This window comes from Balaenoptera acutorostrata, chromosome 20 (genome assembly GCF_949987535.1).
Source record: "Balaenoptera acutorostrata chromosome 20, mBalAcu1.1, whole genome shotgun sequence".
Lineage (NCBI taxonomy): Eukaryota > Metazoa > Chordata > Mammalia > Artiodactyla > Balaenopteridae > Balaenoptera > Balaenoptera acutorostrata.
In genome coordinates, this window is record NC_080083.1 from 737,624 (window position 1) to 753,626 (window position 16,003).

The 16,003-nt window shown below is 59.3% G+C and overlaps 1 protein-coding gene across 9 annotated transcripts in view; it reads right to left on the reverse strand.

Annotated features, from left to right (window-relative positions):
• FLCN (folliculin) overlaps positions 1-15,849 on the reverse strand; it is a 59,566-nt gene extending 43,717 nt beyond the window's left edge. Inside the window, exons 1-12 of one of the 9 annotated variants that reach the window (XM_057535308.1) lie at positions 15,597-15,846; positions 11,589-11,796; positions 10,856-11,131; positions 9,453-9,599; positions 8,255-8,476; positions 7,247-7,407; positions 5,783-5,874; positions 4,113-4,303; positions 2,583-2,696; positions 1,668-1,791; positions 547-678; positions 327-432 (exon numbers count right to left, since the gene is read on the reverse strand). In XM_057535308.1, coding sequence (XP_057391291.1) covers positions 327-432; positions 547-678; positions 1,668-1,791; positions 2,583-2,696; positions 4,113-4,303; positions 5,783-5,874; positions 7,247-7,407; positions 8,255-8,476; positions 9,453-9,599; positions 10,856-11,104 — 1,538 coding nt within the window. In that variant the 5' untranslated portion in view covers positions 11,105-11,131; positions 11,589-11,796; positions 15,597-15,846. The other 8 variants (XM_057535307.1, XM_057535306.1, XM_057535309.1 and 5 more) reach the window with 8 other exon arrangements.
• Positions 15,850-16,003: the final 154 nt, after the last annotated feature.

Sequence of the window (16,003 nt, forward strand, 5' to 3'; positions counted from 1 at the left end):
CGGGAGGAAATACAGTAACTTGCTTAATAAGGAGGGAACATCTGCTACCCGACCTTCCAATTCTTAAGTTAACTAAGCATCAAAAATAACTGCTTCCCTTGGAGAGCACAGAGCAGCTTGGGGCTCAGGGGTGCGGGCTCACCTGCTCAAGGTCACCCAGCCAGTTCAGCAAGTGGTGGAGCCCTGTACCTCTCCTCCGCACCCCCTCCCGCAGTGGCCACGGCCTCACCTCTGTCTCTGGAAACGGCTCCTGCTTCTCCTGCTGCCGGCAGCCCAGCCCTCCCCTGAAAGCACAGACTCTAGGGGCCGAGGCGGCGCCTGCTTACTTCATCCACTCCTCCTTGAGGCAGACGAGGCACTGGTCGACCACGTCCACCGACAGATTCTGGTTGGTCAAAGCCGCTTCCACTTTACTCAGGATGGTGGGGCCAGCTGGGGACAGGTGGGGCACAGCTGGGGGGTCAGCACGGGGAGGGCAGGGGCGGCCTCAGCCCTCCCCCCAGCCCGCTCGCCGGGGAGAGAGCAGCCCCGCTCAGCGGCACCCACCTCGGTCTGCAGCTACAGCACTCCCACTGGTCACCACGAACTCGTGCTTGCTGAGGGACTGCTCGTCCTCGCACCCGGCCGGGTGCAGGCTGGAGCGAGCGGCCGTGTGCACTTCCACCACCACGGCGAACTCTGCGGCGACACAACACACGCTGCCCGTCAAGCGCTCTCCACCCCGGGACAAAGCCCCTCATTTTGCGTCTCCCAATCATCTCAGATCATCTGGGGAAAACTCCAGCCTCCTGAGCTGAACACTCTGGCACTTAAAATCTTTCGTAGCTTGTGAATAGAGTTAAGGGTTCACTTTTGACTCAGTTAAGCTAATAATGCACTGTATTATATTACTACAAATTACTGCGTATACCTCCATTGGTCTAATACTAAACAGCCCCAGGAGAGTGGTCCCGCTACAACATAACCCATTTTGCAGACGGGGAAACAGACTCAGAGAAGCTAAGTGACTTGCACAAGGTCACACGGCTAGTGGTGGTAACAATATCAAGCCCATCTCTGAGACTAGAGCCTGTGTTCTGAACGCTGCCTCTTGGACTCACGGCCCAGCCTGGCTGCTGAGAGAGTGACAGCTCTGTGACCAGCGTTCCCACCGCGCTCACGGATGTGCCTGGAGGGGGCCTAGGCGTGCCGGGCGCAGGGACGCGCACCCACGGCGGGATGTGCTGACTCCCGACCCCCCGAAACCAAGCATGAGGCATGCCGGTCAGCTCCCTGGCTCTCTGTCTAGAGCAGTAAGCTCGCCAGTCCTCAGGGCGGAGGGGAGCAGAGCAAGGGCCACCGAGCTGAAGAGCACCAGGGACGGACTTAAGGCAGATAAAAACAGGAGCACAGGAAGAGGAAGGAAGACCACGAGGCGGGGGGCTCAGTCCAGCGGGCCTCCTGAACCCCCCTCAGGGCCCCAGGACTGGGACCCGTGAGCTGCCCAGCCCCACCCTCACCCGTCTTCAAGACAGACACTAGAAGCCAATGTCATGGGGAAAGCTGGTCCTGCAACGCGGGTCTTCCCGCCTGAGGCCAGCAGGCATCGCCCTCAAACCCGCAGCTGAGGTCCAGTCACGTGGCTTCACTTCTGAGCCCGGCTCAGCCCAGACCGACGCGGCACGCACCTGAGGCCAGCACGTGGGGAGGGATCTGCACGTGGGGGCCGAGCCCCAGGAAGTTGCAGCGGTAGGCCTCCTCGTACTGGCTGCTGTAAGGGATGATGCGCACACAGCCCACGGGCAGCATGGTCTGAAGGACAGAACCACCCAGAACTGAGTGCTGCCCCGCCCGAGTCCCTCACCCACACCCCACGAGCCCCCTGCAGCTCGGTCCAGAGCCCTCTCCTCCCAGAAGGCGTCGCCCACCCGGCCCCTCTCATCCCGGCCCGCTCTGCAGGGTTAACTCCTCCATCATTCTCCGACTTCTCAGATGTCTGTCTCTTCCCTCACCCGCCAAAGGGATTCTAAGCTGTCTGAGAGAGTGTTTCGTCTTGTGCCTTCACGGGCCCAGGCAGAGGGCTGGCACGCACACACGCTCAGAGCCGGACCTGGGCCTTGGCACCCCCTACACCTGTGGGACGGAGACAGCACGCCACACGCGCACTCCGGCCGGCCCATCCATCAGGCTCTGTGCAGAGGACCACGTGGGGACCCAGGCCCGCCTCTGTGGCACAGGTGGCTTCTCAAAGGGACGCGGGGCTTGGGGAAGGGTGGATGGGAGAGCGGTCAGTCTACCAGGACAGCACAGACTCCTTGCTCGAAATCAAAGCCAAAAATGACTACCTTTTTTTTTCTTTCATTTTTTTTTGGCCACGCTGCGCAGCCTGTGGGATCTTAGTTCCCTGACCAGGGACAGAACTTGGGCCCTCAACAGTGAAAGCACAGATGAATACCATTTTTAACACTGGAGAAAAACACAGATCTTAGATTCAGGCATGAACGTCTGCAACGAGTCTCTGACACATCTTAACAGATTTTTTAAAAACCCACTAGGCCAATACCGTCCTGCCACAAAACACAAAGGAAAGAAGATCCTCTCACCCGAAGAACTTCAAAGGCTGAATGGACAAGGTCTGCGTCTCTGCTTTTCCAGATCACCTGGTTCCCCATGAGGACATGCCAGGCCAGAGTCCGGAAAGACGGGGCACCCAGGACCTGAAAAACACGGGGCACTGCTTTCTGTCCAGAGGAAGTTATTCGCGTGTTCGCCTAGAAACGTCCTCTGTAGAGTGAAGGAGGACGGGCAGGAGAAAGGAAGTCACCTATCTTCTCGGGGAGGCTGGGTGACTTGCCCGAAACCAGGAGGAGGGATGGCCCTCTACTCACACCTGAAGGTCCGACCCCAGAGCTCTTGTACACTTCAAGATCTTTTCCCCAATTCTATTTTTAAAGGCTTGAAGCAAAGTATTAGCTCTTTGCAACATGTACCTTCTCTCTCTACACCCTTAACTTTGGCCTAACCACTCGAAAGAGAGCCAGGGTTGTGAGTCTTCAGCACCGAGGAAGAGCTCGGTCTCGATGCCGGCAGCCCAGGGCTGCCCTGCTGAGCGGATCCACGTCCGGAGCCCCAGCCTCTAACCATGTCCTCTGGGGCTGTGAGTCTCTCAATCTAGGGGTTGTGACTTCCTCATCTGTCCTGTTTTTATCCTGCTTTAATCAACTCTAATTAACTCCACGGCACTGACATTCTAGAAGAGCTCAGCCTGTTGTCTTAGGGCTTGTGAACATGGCCAGAAAAAGAGAGGAGGCTGTAACACTGCCTTTCAGCAAAGCCCACCAGCCCCCAGGGACTCCCCCTCCGGTGGAACTCAAGATCCCCTCCCACTGCAATCCATTAGCTGTAACCCACTGTAATCAACAGGACTGCAGCCAAATCAAGGACGATCTGAATGAATGGTTTTCACCCCAAAGCCCCACAGAACACCTGCTGGTAAATCAGGCTTTACTTCATTTTCCAAAATAGAAATAACTGTTTTCTGATAGAATTCATGCTCAATGTAAAAGTAAACAGAGAGAGAGTCTAAGGAAGGACAGCCTGCTTTGTGATCTAGCGGTCACTCCCCCCTGCCCTCCCGTGTGGTGAGACCCATGGCGTCGGCGAGCACCCCCGACGGTCACACCCGCCCCCCCCGCAACTGCAGGGCAGGCTCCTGCCCCCACCGAACGACGGGCCATTGTTCGGATGCAATTCCTAGGGTCATACGTTCAGGTTGTTTCCAATTCTTTGTAAGAAAGGCCACTGTTTTCAATGTGCAAAGCATCTATGCTGTGCGCAAACCAACAATGCTGTTCAATTCCTTTAGAAGGTTCCAGAATGACAAGATTAGAGAACTATGAGAAGCCAACCATTGGGCCTTTCTTTAGAGAAACCCCCTCCATCCTCACCGAGCCTGGGGCTAAGACACCCCAGATGCCCCCTGTCATCTTCAGCCACCCACCAAGAAGGTTCTTGGTCACCCCTGAACACAACAGACCCAAAGGACAAGGTGTGCTGGATGGAGATGAGCCGGAAGTAGAGGACGGGGCTTTGTCCTGAGTTTCTGATCCGGGCTCTACCCCTCTACCACCTACCTGCCTCATGTGCCGAAGGGATTTAAAGACAGAGAGCTTTCGGGGCTGCCAGTTTCCACAGTCTGAGAGCAAGGACGAATCCGCTGGGCACTTGGTCAGCTCCCGCCCCTCGGCCCCCTCGGGCAAGACAGGGGTTTTCTCCTCCTCTTCAGCCTCAGAGTTGCCCCAGCTTTCTGATTCCTCTTCCAAGTCTGCAAGACAGACAACACGTTCAGTTACGAAATGTGCGGCCCTAGATTCCTTCGTTCTCTGGATGCAAGTCTTTGCACACGACCACTTCAGCCCAAGGCATCCCGTGGTTAAACCGGCCAGAAGGCTACTGATTTCTGGTTCGGACCAGCTGTCTACACTACCTGCCGCCACTGGAGCCCTGGGGTGGGCCGGGGCGTTCAGTCTGCTATGTTGTGTCCACTGCCGGCGGGAAAAGTCAAGTCAACGGTAAGGACGGTACAGTGTGTGGGCGCTACCCTGAAGACGTCCACACATTCTGTCCTTTAATCCTCTTGCCTGCCCTGGGTCAGTACCGTTCTCCCCGTCTTACAGAAAGGAATACCTGCTACCTCAATTCATCGTCACGACAACCCCAGGCCTGCAGCACCCTCACTGCACGGCTCGAGGGAAGGGGCCTTGCCGTGCACACAGCACACACACACGTCCTGGAGCCCAGAGCGGAAGGCACGTCTGTACAGCTGCAGCGTGTGCTCTGAAGCCCTATGCTCACCGTGCGACCAAAATGCAGTCCAAGCCGTGACAGTGAGCACTGCATGCCTGCACTCCTCTCTCCCGACACACGCGGCTCTCCGTGCAAATAAATCTCACCAGCAGACTGCCCTCGCCACCTTCACTAACCTAGAAACGTGTGATCGCTACGATAAATGGTTCCGGGCCGACCGTACCGTGAGGGCGCGAAAGTGGACCGCGCTTCTGTCTCCTCTGAGTGAGCCCTGCCCTGAATGAACCAGCCCGCCCTCCCCTTCGCAGGGAAGCCTGCTCAGATGCAAGTCACCGGACGACAGGAACAAGCCTGAAACAGCTCCAGCTTGTCAATCATTTGCAAAAAGCACGTTGTAACAGAGGACACACAAGAGGCATCATGAGTCTCGCTCACCCCGCCCCACATTTGAGATCCTGGACCTATGTCACTGAAAATCCAATCATCTCCAAAAGAAAAGCAGACTCCCAGACTCCCCTGGGCAGTTACTTAGAACACCCAGATGTGGAGATCTGATGGCAAACCTGGGGAGGGAGGCCCAGTTACCAAGAGGCTTGGGAACCACCACCCTGATGAAAACCTCGGGTCCAACTGAACGAAGCACAACATTTTACTGTTGAAGAGCAGAGAGCAGGTCCCCATCCAGACAGGCCGAGTAAGTGCTTCTTGTACAATAGCGACACAAAAGCCTCACTCAACCCACCTCTCCAGAGCGACAGCCCCGGGGGTGGTCTTTCCCAACCTGCCCGGACAGACGCTTACACGTGACTGTCAAGGAAGATGAGGCCGGAAATCACAATAAAACCACGAAGAGCAAAGGGCCAGCTTTTGTGGACGCTGCTTCTGGGGTCCCCTCTGTCAGCTCTCTCTGCTGGGATGGAGGAGAGGGGAGCTAAGCACGGAACGACCCCAGGCCACCGCCGGCAGAGGCTCCCAGCACGAGCACCTCCCAGCTCACCCGCAAGCTGCTCCATCTGGACCAAGGTGTCCTCAGTGGGCGCGCCTTCCAGGAGCTTCTCGGTCAGCCGGCTGCCGCACGCCTTCAGGAGCCTGGGAACAAAGTGCCACCTATGCAGTGTTCTCGCCAAAAGGAAAACCAGACCCGAAGCCAATCAACCCTCTTGAGCTAACAACTGGTTAAAACATGGGCATAAAAGAACGAGCTGAGTACCACCACGAGGATTCAACCAGCCAGAGGGGCTCCTACAGGACGCACAGCCCAGGCCTCCAACAGAAGGCAGGGAGGCTGGGGCAGAGGCGCACGAGGCGCTGCTCTAGACTCAGAGGCCTGGCACGATCCGCGCCCTGTGTGGTGGTGCACGGGTCCCAATGCCAGGGTCAACTCTGAGGCAAAGCAGGAAAAGTGAACGTGGATTGGGCTGCATGATACTAAGCGATGAGTCCATTTTGTTGGATGTGATAATGGGTTTATGGTTGAAGTGATACAACTAAGATTTGCTTTAAAAAACATTCCAGAAAAAAAAAAAGTGAAGGACAGATGAAAAAGCAGTAAAATGTCGCTAACTGCTAAAGTAGGAGGGTGTGAAGTTCGCTGTAGTATTATACTTTGGGTCTGTCTGAAAATTCCCCAAATTAAAATAATTTCTAAAAGACAAGAGGAACTGTATGTCGGGTGGGGGAGACAAATATTTTTCTCTTTAGTTTGCAGGTTCTCAGGAGCTGCACTCAAGGATTTACATGTGAGGACGTCACCCACACCAGGACCTGATTTAGGGGGTGCTGCACAGGAATGAGAATCTGGGGCGTCTTTGGAAGGAACGTATCCTGCAGTGGGAGGAACAGAAACAATCTGTGGCCGGAGGACAGACTGTGGTGGTTCCTAAGTGTGTCCACAAATCTGTCGATACTCCTCCCTTCCAAAGGCGGAGACCGGTCCTCCCCTCCCACCTAGGCTGAGCTACTTCTAACAAGAGCAGGTGCAGGCAGGGCCTGTGTGCGCTGAGGCTGGGTCGCGAGAGCCAGCAGAGCCCACCTCACTCTCCCCGCATCACCCGCACGACCACGGCGAGGAGAAGAGGCCTCCCGCCCACGGCCAGACCAACCTGCCGGCCCCGAGGGAGCCCAGCCTTCAGACGACAGCAGCTCCGCCTGAGAACCAGGGCCAGAATGGCCCAGCTCAGCCCAGCTCCAAGTCCTAACTCACAAGCGCTGTGCGAGACAAGCATTCACTGCTGCTCACAAAAAGGGAGACCACTAGTCTTGGTCTAGGAACTTCACCTTAAATGTATCGCTGGGAAGTGAGCTCCGCCTAAACGCGACTTCCATGCACTCAGGGGCGAGGAGGAGCGAACCCAGTTCAGGACTCACGCGTCACAGCACAGGCCTGTCAGCAACTGTCCCCCCAACCTAGGCACAGTCCGGCCAACACCCCAGCAGCCACGAGAAGACCGAGTCTGGTTACCAGGCGAAGGAGGTGTGCAGGCACGCCCACAAGCTGTCATCGTTCGTCAAGGACGTCAGCGAGCGGGCAGCGTTGCCGTTCCTTTGGTGCAGGAACGGTGTGAAAGCAGTGTTCATCCTCTGGGCACGCTGCGGGCACCCAAACTGCTCCGCCTCAAACACCTGACACACAAGGGGAAGGGGGAAGACCCTTAACAACAAGACCAGCCGGCAGCCCAGGCCCCAGTCGGCTCTCTGGACCAAGAGCAAAGCAGGGCCCCCGGTCTCATCCCAGAGAGAACAGCTCTGTCCCCCAGCTGGATCGGGAGCCGCCCGAGAAGAGGCTCAGTTAGGAGTCTCTCCTGCAGCCTCCCCGACGCCGATGAGTCGGCACCTGACGGGGCTCAGGGGGCGTCCGCGCTTTCCAGGCACCCCAGTTCCCAGGCATGGGGGGCATCCACTGCTCAGACCCTGTGTGGGCGGGACACGTGACCACTTCCCGCGAGGAGGGGAGAGGAGCCAGGCCTCCGGCTCCACCTGCGCACCCCAGCAGGCAGCTGAGCAGCAACGCCACTCCAGCCTGACCACAGCGAGCAGACCCCTGCTTGCCTGCGATGGACACAGAACAGAAACAAGCCGCTGGGGTTGAAGCACTGCTTGTTACCAGAGCACCACCGGCCTATCCTGGGCGGCCCCGGAGGTGCAGGGCCGTCGCTGGAGATGCACGGTAGGTGCGGGTCTGCCACACCGTTAGCGGACAGGCTGCTGAAATGATGGTCAGAGGAAGCAGAGACAGCGGGGATCAAACTAGGCATCTGACTGCAGCAAAGCCAGAGCCAAACGAGAGGCAGGACAGTGACAGACTTGAGAGAGACCACTGAAGCCAGCAGGACCGGCTGACCCCAGGCTTATCGCCGCGACTCCGACTCCGCAGCGGCCAGGGGACCCCCAGGCAGGAACGCCGCCCTGCTCCTGGCCCCTCGCACAGAGCCCTCCCTCCCCGCCACCCACTGCCCTGCCTCGTGGCCACCTTGAGCGCCTTGCCCTGGAGCTCGTCGATGATCCCACGGATCTTGCCCAGCAGGAAGGGCCAGGAGTTGATGAGGTAGATGCGGTCCATCATGATGGCGATGACGCTGTACCAGCGCTGGAAGCCCCGGGCCAGGCTGTCCTTGATGAAGAACGTGTGGCTGAACACAAAGCCGTGCTGCTCGTCCCCAAAAAAGATGGGGCCCTCGCGGCCGGGGCACACCTGGGACACAAGGACAGCCGCTCCAGGACACCGCCCTCTGCACGCTGCAGCAGTCAAACCCTCCCGCTCAGACTTTTCTTTCTGCCATAATTAATCCGCATCAGTTACAGGGAGAGTGGAAAGGGCAGGGATGAGAAAGGAAAACTCTGCTTTCATCTCTCCTGTGATGGAACTTCCTAAAGAGAATGTTTGTTACCATGAAACCCAAGGGCCAGTAGGTTCGTTAATTTTTCTTACCTTGAGTCATAAATAACTCATATACAAGTATTATATCTAAGCCAGACTCAGATTTGCCAACATCACTCATCTGGAATATACCAAAGAACTGGCAAGTCCGAACAGCCACTGCAGAGTCCACGTAATAAAAAATCTGCATGTGTTATGTGTAGGAAAGAACCTGGGTCTCCCTCATACCACACCCACTCTTACACACAACCGCACCAGACACCATCAGCTGCCCACCAGCAGGGACACAGCCAGGCGGGCACATGGCAGCAGTGAGTCAGGACAATCAAGTGGGGCAGTGACAGGAAGTGTGAGCGACTAGACTGTGAACTCTCTGTGACAAAGACACAGAAGCTAAGACAACTTGGCAACGGCAGCCACGTGTCTTAGAAACAGACTCACGCCTCGGTCGGCTCAGAGAGCACGTGATGAACACTGAGGCTGTGACGTGACAGAGACAATAAGCAGGTGACATGTGATGGGAGCCACACGCCTACAAACACTTCACACCTTAGCAACACGTCCACGAAGAACGAATAATGAAAGCCTGGTGCTTAAAACGGTAAGTTAGCAACGAACCGGGGTGCAACGTGACTCACTCCGGAGACCAGCCCTGCCGTCTCCAGGACCTGCCCGGCCATCTCCGGGCTGCCGTCTGCCTTCCTTCCCATAGCCGACACCGAGCTTGCTCAGGGCGTGCTGGCGTGCACGTGAGCGACTCTCGCAGAGGCGCCGGGTCACGGGTACTCACCTCACAGCTCAGGCTCCGCACACAGGCCTGGCGGACGATGCTGAAGAGCTGGGGGTGGTTGGGGTGCTGGTGACTGACGTACTTGATCGAGGTCTCCTTGTCATGGCTGATGTACCCGGGATGCCCTGCAGCGAGTGACCGGCAGCCCTGCCCACGAGAAAGAAAAGAAAACCAGTTAGCCGGCAACACGCTCGCTGACTCTTATGCAAATCTCAAGCAGAAAATTCAATCTGTTTTCACATAAAAACAACCGGCTCCTAGAATTATACTTGACTGAGGATTTCCGTGTTTCCCGAGCAGGAAAGTCAGGATGCACACATCACAAAGGTCGTCAGAGGGCATCGAATCTACTGAGCACGGAGGTCACCGGACCTAATCTACTGGCACTTACGCAGCAGGGATCCCGAAGAGCTCTGTACCCATCACCTCACCTAATCCAAGGAGCAAACCTGTGAGAGTTACCGGGAGAATCCCCACCTCACAGGCGGCAAAACTGAGGCCCGGAGCCTCCGTCCTCGATCTGGGCACGACCACTTGGCAGGGACCTCGTGCCAAGGGAGGCTGCCACACTCTGGCACTGGCGTGGCCGCCTGAGAACACACGCTCAGACCCCCTGCCATGGGGAAGGAACCGGACCGGCAGCCCTGGCTGCTGCCCCTCTGAAGCCACCGTCACGCTGGCGCCAAGGCTGTGCGCCCCGGCGGCAGCCCCCAACCTGGGACTGCGCACAGAGGCCCCGGAGCCAGCCCCTCCCTGGGCGATGCAGGACGCCTCCCAAGGCCGTTCCAGCTCAAGGACACGCCCCCAAGGCCCCCCGCCGCCCAGGCCTCCTTCCTGCCTGCCTCTCCATCACAGGCAGCGGCCGATCACAGCGGAGGGCCCTCCCCGCCTCTTCTCCCCGCCCTCGATCCCTCACAACCCATCAGTCAAGCTCGAGCTCACCGACTGCTTCTCAGTGGAACCAAGCTAACACGGCTGGATTTCTGTCCACCCTGCAGTGACAGGGCCAACGCCACCCTGACTTCCAGTCCCGACCCAGGGCTCCACGTGAAGAAGCGGCCTGGTGCGGGGACCTAACCTTCATCCCCCAGAGCTCACGAAGCGGGCAGGGTGCCCGCGAGGAGGACGCCAGACTGAGGGGACAGGAGGCGAGGAGGCAGCACATGGACACGAGTGAGCGAGGGGAGGCTGGAAAGGCAGACCCAACGGTGGTGGCCAGTGTCTGCTGGCCCAGAGTGGTTTGAAAAAGCTAAAGCTGGGACGAAGGGAAAGGACCAGAGGGAAGGAAAGCAGCAAGCGCACACCACATGGCCCACGCCCGTGAGGCCACGGCCACGCCGTGCGGCCTCCTGCCCACCCCCAGGAGGTCAAGCCCGAGCCCCAACGCCCCAGGAGACACTGGCCTCGCACATGTCCGACTTCTTGGGCCCCGGGCTGCTGGACTCTGCGCTGGCCCCTTCAGCCGGGCTGTGGGCGCGGACGCGGCTGCTCATCTGGATGCCGCCCTCCTCCTCCTCAGCCTGCTCGCCCCGGCCAGGGCCGTCCCCACTCCCCGCCCCTTGCGGGAGTGGGGCGTGCAGGACCTCTGTGCAAAAGAGCGTGCGGGGGCCGTGGAGCTCGCAGAAGTGACAGAGCGCGACGATGGCATTCATGGTGCCCTGGAGACTGGGCCAGGCCTGCTGGGGAGAGGAGGGAAATGCCATGAGCTGGCCCCAGAGCCTGCCAGCTCCGGAGCCCAGCGACCTCTGCTGTCCTCAACGGGCTTCTGTCCAGCAGAGGCCGGTCACCCAGCCAGGCAGCACTGCCCAGCACCCACTCTGGGCCAGCACTGCATCGGCTGCAGGGGACACAAAGCAGACACCGTCCCTGCCCACAAGGAGTTAGGACAAAGAGGAGGGGAAACATAACGCGGGATCACACAGAAACCCTTCAGTCAGGACCGTGCCGGCAGGGCCACGAGGTGGGCAGATGGGGAGACGGAGACACGCGCGCGCGCGCGCACACACACACACACACACACACACACACACACACACACGTGACGACGCCCTGGGGGCATCTGTTCCATGGACAGCAGCGGAGCGGCTCGTGCCGGGCGACGTTTCAGGTGATGTGATGCTGCCTCACGGAGCTCACCTTCCAGGCGGGCAGGGACGCGCGGCACACCGCCTCCTCTCGTGCGGTGACCGCGTTAGGGACGCAAGGACAGGGGTCCAGGGCAGAGAAACACCGGAGGAGGTGGGATGTAGTTTCGGACGAAAGGGCTCCCAGGTGACAGCCGAAGGAACAGAGGGCGCCACGGGGGCTGAGGAGGGGCCGTGACGGGGTCTGAATGTCTGCAGAGCTGGGGGGCGAGGGCAGAAGACAAGCAGAAGGTGGATTTTAGGGACCCTTCTAGGCCATGGTAAGACCCTGAACTTTTCTTCAGAGATTACAGAACCTTCGGTGGGTTCTGATAAGAAACACAATAAATTAGAATGTTATTTTAAAAGATCGTTCTGGCCACTGTGCAGGAGCCAGGGTGGACGCAGCCAGCTGGCCCGGGCCAGGGCGGGCGGGGGAAGGCGCTGAGGACCGTCAGAGCGTGACTGTGTCCCGAAGAGATAAGCAGACGCTGCTCACGGGCGGACTGTGGAGCACAGAGAGGGAAGCAGGGTACGTGGGAGACGGGAGAAGGCGGCCGAGAGCAGCGCCTACTAAGCCTCCAGTGGAGATGATGAGGACAGGCCACAGGAGATGGGAGTGGGGCAGTCAGGGCTGGGGGACCTGGGCCCCAGAGCTCAGACGTGCAAGGGAGGAAGAGCTGGTCAAGGTGACAAAGGAGGACAGGCAGTGAGGCAAAGTCCGGTATCACTCCGGAGACCACAGGAGCAAAATCGCCCTGGAGGAGGGCAGCAGAGGGCGTGGAGGGCGTGGCGGGGAAACCTTAAGGTGGGGCGCCTGTCCACTGGGCTCCAGCAGGCAGTGGAGAAACAGAGGCGGGACAGTGACAGCCCAGACGACATGACACGTGTGACACAGCAGGGCCTGGGAGTCAGGCTAAAGTGGGAACACGACTTCACCAGACCACAGCATCCTAGACAGTAGCTGGGAGCCACGTGTGGCAGCTCAGATCTGAATTAATGACGATGAAGAGCCCCCTTCCTGTCTCACCAGCCACATGTGGCTCACGGCCACCATTTTAAAAGGACAGCACAGACCGTGGGAGGGACATTTCTATCACCACAGGAAGTTCTCTTGGACAGCCGGGCTCAAAACACTGAAGGACAATTTCGGTTACCAATGTCTGACTGAGTAGTGGACACCGGCAGGATCCAAACCCTCTTCTCTCTGGAGAACGCCACCCCCCATAACAGAATCAAAGGTCAGACATGCTCTGTGCTCAGCCCCTGGTCGGCAGGCGCAGGCCTGAGCGTGGCCTGGCCAGTCAGAGGCACCTGCTTGGGACGCTGAACCCGGAGGACGGAGGCAGGGCAGCAGACAGTGTGAACACGCACGGCGGGGGCGGGGAGTCCGCGGAGCGGTCCCGGGGAGCGGCATCCTCGACCACCGGGCCCGGCGGGTCCCGCCACGGGCCCTCGAGAGGCCTCCCGCTGGCGGCCGCACTCGGAGCCACTTCTCTACCCGCCTGCTCGCTCTGCCACCACCCAATGTCTGCGGTCAACCACTCAGGTGACGCGGGCCGCCGCACCTGCCCGGCACAGGCTAGAGCGCGAGGGTCAGTAGGAGCCAACCCAAAAGAGACATCTGGGGATCAGACAGGGGACAGGAGGGGCAGCTGGCAGGCGTGGAGAGCCAGGGCACGGGGGGCTCCCGGAGGGAGGTGAGCAGCGGGACAGAAGACAGTGTAAGACAGGAGGACGTTCAGCTGGAAGACCCTGAGTTCCATGGAGATTCTGAACAGCAGAGGACCAAGAGGGCAGGGCTGGTGAGAAAGGCCCAGAACGCCGCCCCAGACCTCCAGTGGCTCACTCCCCCTCACCGCGCGGCCTCTCCCGCCATGCCCCCTGCTCGGGGAGGGCCCTCGGCAGCGCTCACACCCAGCCATCACCCTCTCAGTTCCCGACACACAGCGGGCACCACGCTGACGGCTGGCAGACAAGTAAGTGAATTTAGGAGCTGCCTGGAGAGAGAACGGTTGTTGCCACAGAAAGGGGAACGCTCGTGGATGACGTCAACACGAACGTCTATACGCAACAGGGCCACACAGCCGCCACCCCGCCCAGGGGACAGCCAGCAAGGCCATTTCCAACGAGTCAGGCAGTGCAACGGCGGTCAACACCTCAGCTCTAAGGCCTGACGCTTGCTAGGTAAGGAAAAAAAATCAGAGCCAATTCTAAGAGCAGGGGGCATGGGGAAAAAAAAAAAATTCAAACAGCTTATGGCCAACCTCAAATGAGAACATCACACGGAGGAAGTGGTTCTGAATGATTCAGCAGGCCACCTGCGTGGTAAGCAGCAGGTGACAGAAAGCTGATGTTGTGGCCAAAGTCTACAGCAATGTTTCATAAAGAAGCCCTTGTGACACAAGTACTTATACTTAAACGTCTATATAAAACATAAGATATTTAAAAATATAAAGTCCGGGCTTCCCTGGTGGCGCAGTGGTTAAGAATCTGCCTGCCAATGCAGGGGACACGGGTTCAAGCCCTGGTCTGGGAAGATCCCACATGCCGCGGAGCAACTAGGCCCGTGAGCCACAACTACTGAGCCTGCGCGTCTGGAGCCTGTGCTCTGCAACGGGAGAGGCCGCGACGGTAAGAGGCCCGCGCACCGCGATGAAGAGTGGGCCCCACTCTCCGCAAATGGAGAAAGCCCTGGCACAGAAACGAAGACCCAACACAGCCAAAAATAAATATAAATAAATAAATAAATTTATTTAAAAAAAAAAAAAATATATATATATATATAAAGTCCTCACCCTTCCTGCTCTTGGTTATTAGGGGGCAGCACCCACCTCATGCCCCTTTAACCCTTCCGACCACAGGCCCACCCTCACATGGGAAGGAGAGAGCAGAGGTGATGTTGCTAAGCTACTTCCCAGCATCCACGATCAAAGTGGGACGGGCTACTCTTACTTTGTTTTAAATGAGAAGCACTCCTGTCTGACAAGAGTTCTCACTATTGGGATCAGGGGTGCCAAAGCCTAGATAAAACTTAGCTCTCCAGACCTACGCACGCGGAAAAACGTCCGTCTCCAGCCCAGAGCAGCCAGGTGACCTCCAACAGGTCCAAATACCTCTCTCGGCACCAGCCTAAAGCTGAGCCCCACAGGCCTGGGAGAGAACTACGGCCCGTGGCACCCGAACTCGGGCAGCATGAGGCCGGGTCTCCACTCACTCTCCGATTCCAATCTCTATCGGATGCCCAGCAGTCCTTCCTTTCCAACCAGCCTTCCAGAAACCAAGAGGCAGAAACGCTCCCCCGCCCGACAAGCTCAACATTATACCTTGAAGGGTAGGGTCCTGTCCACGCCCCCTCCCACCGCGACACTGACGTGAGCACGACCCTCTCCCGCGGTGCACCCTGGCCCGGGTCCCTCTACCCCACTGCGGTCCGCCCGAGGACCACGGAGGGTTAAGAAGGCGCTGAGCACGGCAGCTCTCGACCCGCATCAGACACGCTGCAGCTCCCCGACGGCGGCCCGGCCTCCTGCACGGGGGACAGGCGTGTGACACCCGAAGGCACCGCGGCGTCGCGCCACTGTCACTCAACCACTGGTAACCTGGCGCCTCAGCATGTCCTCTCGGAGACCCGGGTCCCCCGGCCACTCCGAGGGCCCCCGCAGGGCTGCCAAGTATCCCCGCGCTGGGGACCCAGTGCCTCCGGCCGCCGCGACCCACCCCTTCCGCAACCAGGCCGCGCCCGACCGCGCCCGCCATACTGGTCGCCCCCTCAGCTCCAGGGTCGCCGGACCCCGCCCCCCGCCCCTCAGCCCGGCCTCCCCGGCCGGCGGGCTCGGCCCCCCTCGCCCTGGACCGCGCGGCCCGACTGACCGGACAGGCCGGGGAGCCGCCCTGGCTCCAAGCTCCGGGTCGGGTCGCGTCGCGTCGCGTCGCGCCGCGCCCCCCTGCTGGGTCTCCGGCCCTCCCCCCTCCCCACACCCTCGGCCTCCCTCCGGCTCTGCGGAGTGGCTCTCCTCACCGTGTACCCTCACAGATCCGCCGCGCCCGCCTCGGGGCGCGTGACTCGGCCGGGCGGTACCACCGCCCGGGCCGTGGTGGGGGAGCGGGCCGTCCGACGCCCCCACCCCGCGAGGCACGCGGATCCCCGCCAGACTCGCAGCCCGGGAAGACAGCACGAGCCCAGCAGCTCCAAAGCCAGGCGGGACGCTGGAGTGGCTGCCCGACCCCCTGCGCCGCACCAGCCCGTGCCCCCACCGAGAAGCCCGGAGTGGTTCCGCCCGCGCGGGCGGGAGCGGCGGAGGAAACCATTCCAGGAGGGGGGAGGATGCTTTAATTAAAAAAACATTTTTCAAAGAGATTTGAGGAAAAATATATCTATCCTAGGACTCCCAGTCCACAACGAAGGAAGCAAGAAAGAGAACGTCG